General features: G+C 41.7%; 2 protein-coding genes across 2 annotated transcripts in view; one reads left to right on the top strand and one right to left on the bottom strand.

The window, feature by feature from the left end:
* The first annotated feature begins 258 nt into the window (after positions 1-258).
* Positions 259-7,233, top strand: SLC46A2 (solute carrier family 46 member 2). Its single transcript, XM_057374564.1, has 4 exons — positions 259-1,627; positions 3,053-3,136; positions 4,279-4,435; positions 5,881-7,233. The coding sequence occupies exons 1-4, from the start codon at positions 559-561 to the stop codon at positions 5,936-5,938; spliced, it is 1,368 nt and encodes a 455-aa protein (XP_057230547.1). The 5' UTR covers positions 259-558; the 3' UTR covers positions 5,939-7,233.
* A 154-nt stretch (positions 7,234-7,387) lies between these two features.
* SNX30 (sorting nexin family member 30) overlaps positions 7,388-15,640 on the bottom strand; it is a 47,267-nt gene continuing 39,014 nt past the window's right edge. Inside the window, exons 8-9 of the mRNA XM_057374563.1 lie at positions 14,382-14,534; positions 7,388-12,212 (exon numbers count right to left, since the gene is read on the bottom strand). Of these exons, the coding sequence (XP_057230546.1) occupies positions 12,153-12,212; positions 14,382-14,534 (213 nt within the window). The 3' untranslated portion in view covers positions 7,388-12,152. The remainder of the gene's footprint in view (positions 12,213-14,381; positions 14,535-15,640) is intronic.

Consider the following 15,640-nt stretch of genomic DNA (forward strand, 5'->3'; position numbering starts at 1 on the left):
AAAAAAAAAAAAAAAAGAAAAATGAGCTTGCAGAAAGGGGAATTCACAAATTACCCCATAAAAAGGCACATAGCCACCCCCTGCCCCTCTGACACATGAAGGATATCAAAAGAAGGAAAAAAAAAAAAAAAGCCAACAAATTAAAAACAAACCACCACCCCAAATTACAGCAATTACTTGATCAGGGCATTTTCACTTCCTACTCTACGAGAGAGAAATTCCCCAGGTCATCTGACCTCTGTTGAAACTACACCAGGAAGAGGAGCAGCGGCAATCAGCAAGTGCAGGGCGTTCTCCAGCGRTACAAAAGCCTCTCCTGTGTGAGCYAGAGCTCAGAGCAGTGCAGGGATGTGCAGGTGTGTGTACACATAGCGAGGCAAGGTGCGAATATCCTCTCAGCCAGATCATCTCTTGCTCAACTCCTCGGCCCTGTGCAGCCCAGCAGAGCTTTTGCTTTTCCTTTCAYGGCTCATCTCCAAACATGCCTCCAGAGCAGACCTTCTGAGGAGCTTCTGCCTRAAAACAGCTTCTCTCCAAGAAGAGGTGGTGACGAGCAGCATGGTGGGGATAATGGCAATGAGGACGTGGATTGAGCCCGTGGTGGSGGGTTCCCAAGTGGCCAGTGCCTTCTACGACACGGCCCTGCTGCTGGTGGTGAAGAACTACTACAACCAGACCAACAGCACTGCTCCCTCCCAGGCACTGGAAGATGCTCAGCAGAAGGCTGTATCTAATTTCTACATCATCTACAACCTAGTWCTGGGCCTGAGCCCGCTGGTGTCAGCCTACGGCTTGTCCAAGCTGGGGGACAGGATGCATCGGAAAATCCCCATCGGCATCCCTCTCCTTGGTTATTTGGGCTCCAAAACTCTCCTGCTCCTCGTGATCCTGCTGGGCTGGCCAGTGGAGGTGATGTACGGGGCTGCTGCCTTCAATGGGCTGACAGGAGGCTTCACCACRCTTTGGGCAGGAATCATGGCTCTGGGATCCCTGGGCTCCTCCGAGAGCAGGAGGTCCCTGCGGCTCATCATYATTGAGCTGGTGTACGGCCTGGCTGGCTTTCTGGGAAGCATGGCTTCTGGCTACCTCTTTGTTGGCTTCAGTGACCACTATCGAGAAGGCACCGTGCTGGTGTGCTGCAGCATTGCTTGCTATGCTTTCTGTCTCCTCTACAGCATTTTTGTGCTCACAGTCCCCAAGCCAGCAGCTTCCTGCCCTGCCAAAGCCAAGGGTGCAGAGGAGGTGGGTGGTCAGCTACCAGCCCACACAGAAGCAGCAGCAGCAGGGAGTTCCCAGCCTTCAGAGAGCAGCATCTCCACTCGAGTATCCCCCTCCAAACTCACCATCATCCTGCTGTTCGTGGCAGCAATCCTCTATGACTTTGCTGTGGTCGGTGCAATGAAYGTGCTCCCGCTGTTCTTGCTCAGGGAACCTTTAAGTTGGAATGCTGTGGAGATCGGCCAYGGGAATGCCGCCGGATATGTGATCTTTGTCACCAGTTTCCTAGGGGTGTTCGTGTTCTCCAGATGCCTGAGGGACGTTACCATGATCATAATAGGAGTAGTATCGTTCAGCGCTGGCATCCTCATCATGGCCTTCGTGCAGTGGACGTTCCTGTTCTACATTGGTGAGTTCAACAACCACTCAAATGAGCAAATACAMCCTGAGAAAGGGGGGTTTCAACATCACTTGAAGGGCTTTTTGCTTTGCTTCACGAGTTTGCAAGCAGGGAGTTGGCAGTCCATCATATGGGCAATTGACAAGAGACCATTCTTACTATTCCTCTTTCCCCACATCTCCCTTTGTACTCATAAGCCTCAGCACCCTACTGTATCCTGAGGAGGCATACACTCCTGCCAAGGATTAGTTTAAGGCCCATTGACTTGTAACTCATCACTTGGTCACAGAGCAGATGTGAGCAGAGCAATATTCACACTCTGGGGGACTGGGAATTGTTGCTGACTTCCTGTACTAGTTGGATCACATCACTGCCTTSCAATGGCAAGCACTTGCTTCTTGTAAGGTAAGGCTTAAGGCTACAACAGAAACAAAATTCCTGTTAAAAAAACATCTTAGGATGTTTGCACATAAATTACTAAGGGACAGGTAACAATAGATGGGGCAGCAGCCCATGATAAAGAAAAGGCAAGCTTATTTTTGGGAGGTAACCTATGATGAAACAGAAAACAAAACCCAAGAACTGCATTCATTGCGGCAGAGATATCTGGCAAAGCACYATCTATTGCATGGCTTTAAGGTTTTGCTTTTGAAAGTGGGAAARAACAGTGGTTTTCTGTCCATCCCCCCAGAGAATGGGAAATTGAAAATTAAACAAAGTTGTTCTAAAGGGAAAAATGATAAAATATTGTATTTGTGTACTAAGCTAAACACTGAGTGAAAAATTTAAGAGATCTTGTTTGCTTAGGCAATCAAGCTGGGAAATAAAAGATGAAAACACAAAATTAAAAAAAAAAAAAAAAGCTTAATAATTAAGCTTATCTTCATCATGAAGACATGCTGTTATACAGTGTGTAGGATGCTTATTACCTGTGTTGCAGAAGCACCTTGGAACACCAGACATGAACCAGTCTTCATTGAAGTTGGCTCTGCTGGCAGGAAAGAAATTCCAGCTCCCTCTAAATTTTCACAGTAGAGACAGGCCAGAATACTGCAAGCCAGAAGCACCAAGATGTAAGACAGCTGTAGTGTTATAAAGGTACTATTCCTGTCAAGGCTGTGTAGCACTAGGGGCTCTCTGTTGGTTGCACTCAATCACCATCCTCACGATCCCAAAGAAGAGTGAGGATCCCATCTACGCTAGGATCAAGAGACCGTGTCTAGTTTGGGCAAAGTACCTCCGCTAATGGGAGCAGTAGGTGGCTTATCTGCCCTAGATGAAGTGAGGACCTGCCTCTTTTTAGCACTCAAGGGATGAGAAGAGGTGAAGCAAAGTTCCTGCCCAAGCCAGAGGGAGGAAATCTTCAAAAGCAGTGGTTTTGTTGCATGACAAAGGGCGAGTACCGGTGATAACCCAAAATTCATTGCATTACAGCACGGGCAGTGATGCTCTTCGCCCTCATCCCCTTACCAACCATCAGATCCATGTTGTCTAAGCATGTCGAAGGATCATCCTATGGTGAGTATTTTGGTTAYCTTACCAATCAAAACAGCCTGAAATCTCTTTATTCAGCTTTGCGTACAAAGAGAAAGGTAACTTATTGCTGCAATCTGTGCTTTGTGTAATAAAACCAGAACAGATGATACCACAAACAGGAAGGGAGAAGCTGAGAAACTTGCTGGACGAGATTCTAACATCCAATCTTCTCATCCTYGGTTGCATCATCATTTATCCACAGAATTTTCAGCATACACTTGAAAAGATTACAATCAGTACATAGTTCAAAGGCAGGTTAAATAGGTGAGGGKCTGCTCAAAAACACAGTACTGCAGGGAGAACCAAGAAAATCAGGATATTTGAGTTGAAACACTGTGATATTCAYACCATTTATATCTGGCTTCTTTTAGTTTCTGGAAGGATGGATTTTTCACATTTTTTTCAGTTCTGTTCTTTAAACATTTCTTCAAGTGTTTGGCAGTTTGTTCCTGTCAGACCTGATTTAACTACAAAGAATAATCTTTGCATAAAAATTGTCCCTAACTGGAACAGCAACAGGAATTCTTTTCCATTATAAAATGTATTAAAAATTTGTAAAATGCGTTTTACAATGGCATATAGGCCTGGGTTACTTCCCTTCACCCATCTATCCTGAAAGAAACCCTTCAGTAAAGAGTAGTTTCAACTAGAATCAGTTTCTGCCTTTCTTTCACATGAAATATCATACWAATCACACACACATCCCCATTTCAGGTATTCTTATAATTCCAGCCCTGTGAAGTACTTTGCTGGCTTAGGCCAGACGCAGACCCTGCCTAAAATTTCTCCTGTCCTGAGGATATTAGCTCTAGATTATTTTTCTACCTTCTAGGGAAAGGARCACTTACTGTCCAGTTCATTGCTGCTCTTCCAAGCAGATCCCTTTATACCTAGGCAGRTATGTCTGTTTAGAGAGACCACTTTCAGGTGTGGAGATCTTTTGCCCCACACCTAAAAGAAGAAATTTTTTTTTAAAATTCTGATGCAGAACAGAAGCAGATAAAAGCTTATGCCATCTGGTGTTAGTGAGGCAATAACCACACAGTGGTGATCCTGGATTAGCCAGGGAGGTAMCACAGCTGATTTTTTAATCTCCAGTAACAAACTACGTTCTTGTTTTGCAGGTAAGGTGTTTGTCCTGCTGCAGCTCTCKTTAGTCACCACGGGAGTAGTGACATCTACAGTCTACAACAAGATCTATCAAAACACACTGGACTGGTACAGTGGCTTCTGCTTCATTTTGTCTTTTCTAGTTGGCTGCCTGACTCTCGTTCCTTTAAGGTAAGGAATATGARAAGTTTTGTTCAAAAGAACATGCTGTATTTTCTCTGTGCATCCCAATTCTATGTCTAAAGTGTATAACACAGATAGCAAAAAACCAGAACAACAAAAGCTCCCCAACAGAATTTTCGAAGAAAAAAAAAAAAAGGGGGAAACAAAGAAACTTGGAAAAATTAGTTGACAAATATAAAAGAAATTCAAAGAATGAAAGTTGCAATGTCTAGCACGTGTTTTTTTAAATCTTATTTTTGTTTAATATAACATGAATTGATGTAGGAAGAGTAGCTGGCAGTTTAACAGCTAATAATCCCAGGAGGCAAAGCATTCGCACAAATGAAAGAGTCTGTTACTGTGAAAATAGTAGTAAGTAGAATGAGGGAATAATTCTATACAAAGTAAAATCTTTGTAAAATAAATCCATTATGTGTTACTTACCCATTGTAAGTAGATAGAAAAGAGTAATCTGAGTCTCCCTCAAATATTTCAAGAGAAACCATTACTACAGTGAAGGAAATGGTTACTTTTCTGGTTCAGTGAATTTGCCCAACAGTATTATTATGGAGTGACTGAGAGGTACAATTTCAAGAAAAAAATTTAAGCGCAAACCCAGCTTAATTTGAAGAGAGAAAGCTATTACAACCCCTCAATCTACTTTTATAGATTTTTTGAAGGATCTCCCTCCAAATCTCACCTTGTCCATTAGACCTTCCCTGAGACTTTCCAGCTTCTTGCATTACTAGAAAGYGCAAAATTCCTTCTGTATGAAGTGAACTGTGATAATGTCAGTATTTCATCCATGCAACAGTATTTTAATTCAGATATAAGGCATGTATTGGATAGGCTAATGCCTGATTCCAGGCAATATTCTTGCCTTACTCTCTTGTATTTAAAAACAATTATAGTAGTAGAAAGCCTAAAAGCACTATGTATACTGACTTCAGTCGCACCACTTGAGAGAAAGGAAAAAAAACACTCAGGAAAGCTCTTCCACCAGCACCTCTATTTCATCCAGAGCACTGACGGCTTTCTGGACATTGGACAATCAGTGTCTTCAGGACTACTGGTATGGGGAAGGCTACTTCATACTCATCGTTCCCCTCCATCTGTCTTCCAGACACAAAAGACTTGTTTCTTATGCAATAACCCTCTCTTTAACAGAGGTCACTTTAGCTGCTCAAATGCTTTTTAACACAGGTGCCGAACAGAAGTTAGTACTGTTATCAGMATAAACATGGGTTATCAGGATTTAAAGTCTGAGGCATGACAAATGGTGCCAATATCACTGCTTGTACACAAGAGCGGCTGGCAATTAATTGAGAGGAATCACATTAGCACTCAGCCAGACMAGACACTCCAGCAAAGTTTGAGATGTGGAAAGAGCAAATTGCAGTTTGAGAGAGTAGTTTGCTAACTCTTACTATCTCCATTTGTATTGTTCTTTACAGCTTTGTGGCCATCAAACAACAGTCAACCACTGGCTCCCTTCAGATTCTGACTGAGTAACAGAGGCATCTTTTGGTCCTTACCAACCTCTACGAMCGTGGAACATTTGACAAGCATTAGTCTTTACAGTTGCCAACACTGCAGAATGTACAGCATTTGTATTTCAATTTCACAGCATGCCCCAGTCTCTCAGCCACTAAGCTTGCTCAGAAAGTGTTTTTTGCCTTGTTATTTCTGCAGTACCTCATCTTGCAGAGATTGGCTATTGCACACTAGCAGTCCTCAGAGCATCCTGCTTTTTGCTAGGCTGGCTAGCAGTACCAAAGAGGGACAGGAATACAGGCTAGAAATGAAAATGGCATTTCTAGACACATCTCTCAGTGTGGAACAGGGAAAGCAGATTGATTTTTCATTAGTTTCTTCTGTCTGTTCACTCGGAAACCTCAGGGCATTTCTTTGACTTTGGCTGATGAAACAGGGAGCTGCAAGCCACATGCCATGTGCACAGGGCCATCAGCAGGACACAGCAGCTCTCCACCTGCTACAGAAGATGTGATTAGCCCAGCCAATTAATGTTACATAAAAGACCATTAAACAGGAAATACCACCATAAAAATATGTAAGATGAACACAATTTTTGTAATCCCTACAATAAAACACCCTTGAATGGATGTTCCAGACCTTGACTTCTGTGAGATTGTCCCACTGTCCCTGGACAGCACTTTCACAGAGCTCATGCAAGGACTAAGGCTCAACAGCTAATGCTGGTGTTTCAGCTCACCACCACAATGTGTTACTCTTGCAAAGGTTAAGAACAGGTAAGCACAGCACACAGTTCCAACAGGCTTTTTGGAGGTGCAGGGACACTGATACCACATCACAGTCACCTTTTTACCTCAGCTTTAATCTGGGTTGGAAAGGAACCTCATACAATACAGCAACTAGCATGWGATGATGTCGCATAAACCCAAACATGAGTCAAAAGTCTGGCATCTCACAAAGATGTATCTGCTTACGTGCTAATTGAACTAAGAAGGATTAAATGGCTTCCAAAGTCCGGGACTAAGTAAAGGGAATTTAAAAGCCCTTCAATAGCTGAAATAATCTGGATGCAAATCAGGCAGCTTCAGTTCAAGACAGGCATGTAGTAGGTGGAAGCTGGCTCATCACTRCACAACTCTTGCTCTGAGCAAGTTGCTGCCACCCTGTCCACCACATATACACAATCCTTCCTCAGCTCCTTCACTTGCAGTACCAGAAGTAATGCAGCAACAGGTCAAGTGGCTTCTAGTTAAATCAACTGTGAAGTGAGATTTTAGGAGAAAGGTATTTCTGCAGTAAGATAAGTGAGCTGCTCAGCAAAWTAAGCACACACATAATTTCGATGGTGAAGGCTGCAAAAAAAATGAAACTTTATTCTAAGTAAAGGAGTCATCTTTTAATACATTTATTGGTCCATTCCATTAAATTAATTGAGGTAAACAAATGGTGTATTTTAAAAAAATGTACACACTAATAGAGAATTACAAACAGTTTTACCTCAAAGCGTTTTTGTCCATCAATACTAGCTCCATAGTAAACAATGCACGAAGTATATTTATACAGATATATGAAAGGGTATAGAAACATGCCAGCACCAGAAGGCAAGACAACATTTCCTAGCCTGCGAGTCTGAAAAAGAGCATAGTTGCCAGATTTGGCCAAGTGCAGGAAACAAAACCCTCCTTCCCCTTTTTACATTGTTTACTAGCTAATTCACAGAGAGACAAGTCTTTTCACAGCTTTCATTTTGTATTTTAATGGTATGAACAGTGACTCTAGTTCTGGTGAATGTGTTTACAGAGAGTGAACACAGAATACTCTGGAAAACAAGCCAGCACCATTTTGGTTCCCATCACTGATACCTTCAACACACTGTGTGAGGCACACAGCCAGCTCACCTTCACTTGTATGGCCCAATGCTCCAGACCTTAGGGAGGGACAGAGGGATACAGGCACACAGAAGTGAGAACAAGGACGGTGYTTCTTTATTTTTGTGTACTACAGACAAAAGCCCTTTGGTGCCTATTGTAAGACTGGCCCTCAGCAATCTGTCTCCTTGTCCAGTGGCAATGTTGCACTGGCCCTAACCCTGCAGCTGAAGGTATGGATACATATTCCCACAGCAGAGTTAAGGAAATGGTTTTATCTTCAAAGCATAAAATACCAAGACCTTCAAAGTAGTCTAGGACAGTGACTAGCCTTTATTGTTTTAACATGCCATTTACATAAGGGTGATATACCTCTTTGGAATGTTCATTATTTTCTGCACAATTACTGGGCTTTAGGCATGCAACCTTAAAACATGTCCAGTTCGTTACTAAGTATTTGTACAAGTCAGATACTCCAGCAAGACTTCCAAGTGCTAAGCACAGAATTAAGCCCTGCCATTTTAGTTTGTAAATTAGTTCAACAGCACTCCCAAAAAGTTTTAAATGCCACATTCAGTCTGCCAGAAGCCAGTTTTATTTCTTTGATCCCCAGTTGTACTTCACAAGAGGAAAAAAAAATCCAACAAGTAGTAGCAACTCCCCTATCTTAAAAAAAGAAAAGTCCTCATTTTCCCTATATATTAGTTGTGGTRGTAAAAGTTAATCTATCCGAGGAAGCAATATTCTACCTTCAGAATTTAAGATGACAGAACATCTAATGAGCTAATTCACTCTATGCAACGTTGCTCACTGGTTATCAGGACAAAGATTTTCAACAGCCTGCAACAATAATCATAATAATATCCAGTTAAATTGTGCACAGTTTAACAAAAGCATGGCTCCTGTTAAAATACTGAATACTCCCTGCTGATCTGGGAAAGAATTCTTTTGTACCCTGGCATCTCCATGGCCTGAAGCAAYCATAAACAGGCTACGCAGAGCTGCTGCTTCAAGGCATCTGCACAGTACCCKCACAGAACTGTCCCTGCTACTCATGCTTTGTTTCTGTCACTTACCCCACTACTTCACCCTTAGCACAAGTTTTAGTGCAACAAAAATCCAAGTAGATTTCAGTGAAGAACCAAAACTTTGTTTTTGAATACAACTCGCATCCGAGCCATTTCTGTCTTTAGGGCTACACTTACTACCTTTTCATTTTTCAATGTATACCTGAAAAAGCCATGATGTTTTAACATCTGTGTTTATTGCAAGATTTAGAACCTGATAAAGGTACACATGAACAAAGCATGCTCCATTACTGAGCACAGAAACAAGATCTCAGTGCTTGCTTTATTGTGCTGGTGCCACTTAGAAGAAACAAACACGGAGGAAGCTCCAAAGTAATCAGACGGCAGTGAATTATGCATCCTCTGAAAGGGACCTTGCCCTGGCTAMGGATTATGAGGAAAACTGGGCTTATTCAAGAACTGCTGAAGGAACCRTATCTTGAACAAGCTCACAAAAAGGGTGCCAACTACTTTTTGTAGTGCCATTTTGGGGCACATGCAGAGAGTGATCTTAACTGACTCAACACTCAACAGGTTTCTCAAAGATCAAGCTCCTGCACTATTCCTGCTTCCCTTTACCAACATCTTCAACTTCTCTCATGGAAGTCTGGGCTATCCAAAGTAAAGACTTTCATTTTGAAAGGATTACAGAATAGCATGCTAAGAGTCACTAACAATTCAGTTCTCAACCTCCCACTAACAGCAGTTATTCGATGCAATGTCACTCTGCACATCTTGCAGGAATTTCTTGCAACTTTTGTAGTTCTCCTGACTGGCATGGCTGACTCAAACACCACAGTCAGGATCCTCCCCACATCTCACCCACAGCATCTCCCACAGTAACCCAGTGATTCACAACAGCTCTTCATAAGAAGAGACCACTCCACAGACCACAGGAGCTGAGACCCACCATTTCATGCCCCTCTTACCCTGCAGTGWTTCTTGCAAAGACTTCTCTTTTGAATGTCACGTTTTACCTCCCATGCATGAGCTTAACAGGTTTTGGTCCAGACCACATAAGATACGCTGATCTTCAATAGCTCCAGCCTCAACRGTTACATGTTGATTTGAACTTCACTTGGTACTCTCCACAGTCCATTACACTTCTCATGAACAGCTGTGATGTTAATTGCTTAATTCCCCAGAAGCAAAACCCACTTCAGTTTGACATAAAACAAAGCAGGAAGAGGACCTTAGTGTTGTAAGGCATCAGATGAAACCACCCGTAGGAGAAAAACACCATCCTTTCTACTCATCTTTTGCTGTTTATTTTAATAAGGTGGCAGGAAGACTAAGTATTAGTTCAAATTATATTTTGCTTAAGTCCCAGTGATTTCGATGAGTCAACTACAAAATTCCATTTACCCCAAATGAATTAATTCAAAACATATGTTGATCCTTCTTTGTGGAAAAAGGGGAAGACTGTAACCCTGAAGGCCAGACTGTTGGATAGTATGCAAGTGCTTATTCTAGAYTGCTTCAGGATGATCCCCTTAAGTACTTCCCCTGAATAAGAGGAGTCTGTGATTCTGAACCTACAATTTACACAAGAGTTCTCATTTACACCAGAAAGTGCATAATGGCAAACTGAGCTTAAAAGAACAGTTTGTTTAGTACCACAGAGTTGTCAAGGAAGGCTGAGTCAAAAAGGAAAATGTCTTAAAATGTCTTATATTTGATTTTTTCATGCAGAGAGCACCATCTCATTAGCCTGACAGCTACCACAGTGCTGCAATAACTCATCTTGAGAGCTCAATAAAGCCAACAGGCTGAGAAGGATGGCTGCAGGTTCAGACGGTATTTATGAAGGAATAAATTCCAAATCAGACTAGTACCTGGTAGGTTGTCACAGGAGAACACAGAAGTTCCACAAAATCAATCATTGCTCACATTCTTTGCAAGAATGTCGCCAGAGAACAAGTAATCACTCAAAGTTAGCAGTAAGCACTGAGTTATTTATTGCCCTAAATCCCAGCATTACACTCATATGAGACCCAACCCCCTCACTTAGGATGATTAAATCACGTCAGCATTCCTAAGGCCATTAACACCAAGRAGGCATTTACTTGAGGTTGGACTGCAAGAGAAAGGACAAAAAAGGGACTTGCAGAAGCAGCTACAATTCTGAAGGCCAATAAAAACTACTAAGAAAATAGATTTGTACCAAAAGTAGTCTCATAAGATTTGCCGTGTGGTTCAGCAGGGACAGGTATGAACACCATGTGTACCTGTCTATCCTCCACCAACCCATATAAGGCAAGTTTCACACACTCTGATGCTTGGTGGAAGCAAGCGTTTGACACCTTTTGGCTTTTGGCTTCGGCAAAGAAAGCATGGGGAAAGAAAGCAGAGTTCTACCTTTTTCTACAGAGGGCATCTTAGGTGACCAAGCCCAAAGGGGCTCTAGTAAAACCCACATTTTAAAGTATGGTGYAAGAGATTTCCACCACGCAACTTCCAGAGCTAGCTTTGGAAAAATTAAAGACTCGTACTTCCCCCACTAATCCCACAACCCTTGAAAGGCCACTGTCCAACTCATTCCCGCAGCTAGGCTAGTTTTGATCCCCAAGTCAGTCACAAGTACACTTCAGTCAACTGACATTACTTCATAATCACCAAGGTAAACAAAGATACTCAGTATGAACCACCAGCATGCCACACTCACAAAAACCACAGTTCATGCTTGCATCACCGGCTATCTGCAGCTGGTGTTGGTATGCTCTGACTAGGACCAGCTCGACTCCCAAACAGAAAAGTCTCCAGAGACCATTTCATCCAGAGGGAGCGCCTGGGTGGTAGCAAACCARAAAATATTCTTTCCCAGCCTTTCCCTGCCCAAAAAAAAAGGATAAGGATTGGTTAGGGAGTACTGTATCATAGAAATAATTATTGAGGGGTCTTTTTAAGCAAAAAAAAAAAAAAACAGAATGGTAATGAAGATGTCATTTGGCACCTTGCAGTAGAGTTTTATTTTCATCTTTTTAGTGTTCCACTCATCAGTTCCTTCCAGACTAGAGAGGTAAATTTTATAAGATCCCCATGCACTTTCACTATGAACCCCAATCACTCCTTAGGACAAAGAAGGAACCATTCAAGGTAACTAAAAAAGATGAAATATACCCCAGTTGAAACATAAAAATTGAGGAAAAAAAAATTCAAATAGGCTGGAACAGATGCTTTGAACAACTAAGTGCAGCTGTCATTTCAGTTAACTTAACAAAAAGAGTCTTCCATACAGTTCCAGTATGACTAGTGGTACTGAGCATTGAAGTGCTAGACTGTCCATGAAGATTCTTCTTATTTGGTCTCTGGCTTGTCTTGCAATAGTGGTATAATTGACTCCCACGCCGTAAGGCACTGAAGAAAGAAAGAAAGAAAGAAAGAAAGATTTAAAAAATGCATTTTACATCAGCTCATACAACTTCCGACCAACCCTTCCAGACCAACAGATTGCAAGTTGATGAAAAGTTTTCTGGATTTCTACAGATTATTAAGAAAGGGGGGGGGGGGGGAACCTCAGAATCTCAAACAGCAACGAAGTGTTAAAATAGCTGCACATTCCAAACAAATTCAACAAACTCAAGTTTTCCAACATCATCAGCTGGCCTGAGCCATTAAAAATAATCAGAACACCCAGGATTTCCAAAAACTAACTTAGATTTTTCTAAACTGAAGAATACACAGCTTTCAGCTAGACATACAAACTGTTTTGAGCAGAAATTTACATCTTTATGGTGTGACTGTGGTAAAGGCAGATTTGGACGCAACAGCAGCTATTACAGCCTACCTCCAGCAAACTTATTTGAAAGAAYACATGCATATAGGGAAGCTATTTCTGAGACACAGTATATTCCAGTAGAGYTCTGGGACTCAACTCTACTACATGACAAACTCATAGTACCTGGTATAGTAAACTGTAAGTGGAATTTAGCTTCTGGGTTATTTGAAAGCCACTCCAGGCTTTGGAGTGATTTTCCCAGACACATACACTTACTACAGTCTTTGTACTTTGTGTTGTTACTGTCTTTCAATCACAGCCCAGTAGTCAAACTGAACAAACACAAACTGTGGAATCCACATTATTAAATGCTGGAAATGAGCAAACTCATCAGCAGCTCTTATACCCACAAGTCACTGCTGAGAAGGCATCTTCCTTCTAAACTTGCCGACTGTACTGCAGCTGACTAGAGTACTTCTAGTTGTGTACCCTGAAGTGACTGGACACTCTTTTACCAAAAAAAGCTTCCTTGCTAAAAGCAAAACTAATGTAAAAATCTAACCCTCAACTGCAGAGGCACTGCCAGATCTTCTGTGGAGTCTTTAGTACACCACAGCAGCCTTAGAAGAGAGACAAGGGTGAAGGAAGTTCTATGTGTTTAGTTATGAACTATGACAAGACAGACATTGGAAGGGGAAAAGGTACTGCATACTAATATTACAGAGTGGTAACCTAGCACAGGAAGAAGCTTGTAAAGCAGACATGGAAAAATGAACAGACATGATGATGTTTACTAGGTTATGCATAAACCTAGTAGTTCTAGTAGTGTTTAATACATCATTATTGTATTTTTAATATACCCGAAGGGGGCTTACAAGACCACTGGAGTAGGACTTTTTACAAAAGGCTGTWGTGACAGGACAAGGGGTAATTGCTTTACACTGGAAGAGGGCAGGTTGAGATTAGATWATTAGGAAGAAATTCTTTGCTATTAGGATGAGAAATTCTTTGCTGTTCTCTGGAACAGGGTACCCAGAGAAGCCGTGGATGGCTCCATCTCTGGAAGTGTTTTAGGCTCATGTTGGAMAGGGCTCTGAGCCACCTACTCTATTGAAAGGCAGGCAGGAGGTTGAAACTTTAGATGGCCTTTGGAAGGTCCCTTCCAAACCATTCTATGATCCTATGGTATCAATCACTGCACTGGACTACACTGTTCTAGCATGAATAAAAAGTAGATTGGAAGCATATGCAGTTAAATGTCAAGGTCCTTTCAATTAAAAATAACAAAATCTGATACTAAATCCCAGGCACATATGCACCAAACTGAAAAAGGATAGAAGCTAGGTATTTTCAGGACTAGTATACAACGGACAAAGATTATAATAATAATAATCTATATATGAGTCTGTGAACATAACTCATGTAGTTTTGTTCATAAAAGGCAGAATCATGAGATTTTTCTACTCTGGTAACATGCAATTTTGTTTTTTTTTATCACCACTGCTGCTGCTCAGTGATTTGTTCAATTCAAGAGTGCAAAACAGACAAGCATGCATGATAGAATGCTGTTAGAGTGCTGACTTGAAAAAGATCACTGGTCTCAGAGATCACTTGACCATGACTTGCAACTCATTAGATTACACTAAGCTGCTGACAAAGAGCAGCTTCCATAGCACTACAGAACTGATTTACATGTCTAATATTCTCTGTCTTCAAGACAGTGTRAATATGTCTTGAATAATTATCCCTTCTGCAGAGGAAAATAAACTACTGTTATTCCTGCCATTGCTCCAACATGTGGCACATACCTTCTCGTAGTACTGGATGTTCTTATCTGCCATCCCCATGAGTAGCTGCCTAAAGTCTTGTCTTTTGTTGTTCTGCCATCTCTCCATATCTGCTTTCAGGTCAGCATTGAAACATTCTACTCGGTCTTGACATTTCTCAACATCTGTGGGTACCTGCAGCAAAAGAAATTAAAGAAAACTGTCACTGAGAGTACTAGATTGCTGAATTACCTCAAACATCACTAAGCAAAACTACAGAAGAAAGGTTAAGTGCACAATCCAGCAGTTATCCAGAATCAACTCAATTATGCCTGCAGGGAAAAAGCCACAGCTCTGAACTAGGGAGGATATGAGACTGTTTAATTTAATCTTTGCTGTTTGAGGTGGTAAGTGCYTGTGCTTGTCCATCTTCATACCTGATACAGAAGCAGATGGAGGAAGCACTTGCTAAAGCCACAAGAAAAACAGCTGATCTAAGTGCTGATACYGAGGTTCAGTTCCTGGGGCTCAAACTGAGCATCCTGGCTCCACAGCAAATCTTCCTCTTGCCCATTTACAGCTGCAGAAGGAATTTCCCTATTTACACCAGTGTGTATACAACAACAAACATTAAGGTTTATCAAAAAAGCTGAATGAGAAACCTCAGTATTGACAGTGCCAAATAAAATTTCTAAGCCCTTAATTTCTATCTTCCACTTTTAATCTTATGGACTTCCTGATCAAAATTTAACTGCAAAGCACTCGTGATCTTCACTACAGGATGGGCTCATGGATCTTTGGGCTCAACACTGGGCACACAACCATGCACAAGCAACAAGTGAAAGAAGGAAGAGGATGAACAGACTACCTAAGAAGCTTTCTATGGATGCCTATAGGAAGTTAGAGGTGTGCTATTAGCTTGCAGTTCTGCAATGTACTTAATTGAGGCAGAAACATCCCAACTGCATTACTTYGCCAGGATATAGATTAGGGCTTATCACTGAAGTATTACTCAGAGAAGATCGTCCATCTGCTCTCCAATAAACCAACCTCTTTGAGATGCAGGAGCTCTTCATACTAATGAAGAGTATGAAAAGGGGACTTTGAGCTCCCCTTTATTCACATAACTGAATTTACAGGCAGCTTGAGGGTTCAGTATATACTCTTTTCCCTTACCATGTCTGAGCACTATACTTATGGCTACAGAATTCACTCTGCTATGATTCCAGACTTCAGACAAGAATTATCAAGCCAGTGACTGGAAGGATTAGAGGATGCTCCCRTCAAGGTGTGTATGCTTT

This window comes from Malurus melanocephalus, unplaced genomic scaffold, assembly GCF_030028575.1.
Source record: "Malurus melanocephalus ecotype Western Australia unplaced genomic scaffold, MMel_1.1 scaffold_228, whole genome shotgun sequence".
In the NCBI taxonomy this organism is placed as follows: Eukaryota; Metazoa; Chordata; class Aves; order Passeriformes; family Maluridae; genus Malurus; species Malurus melanocephalus.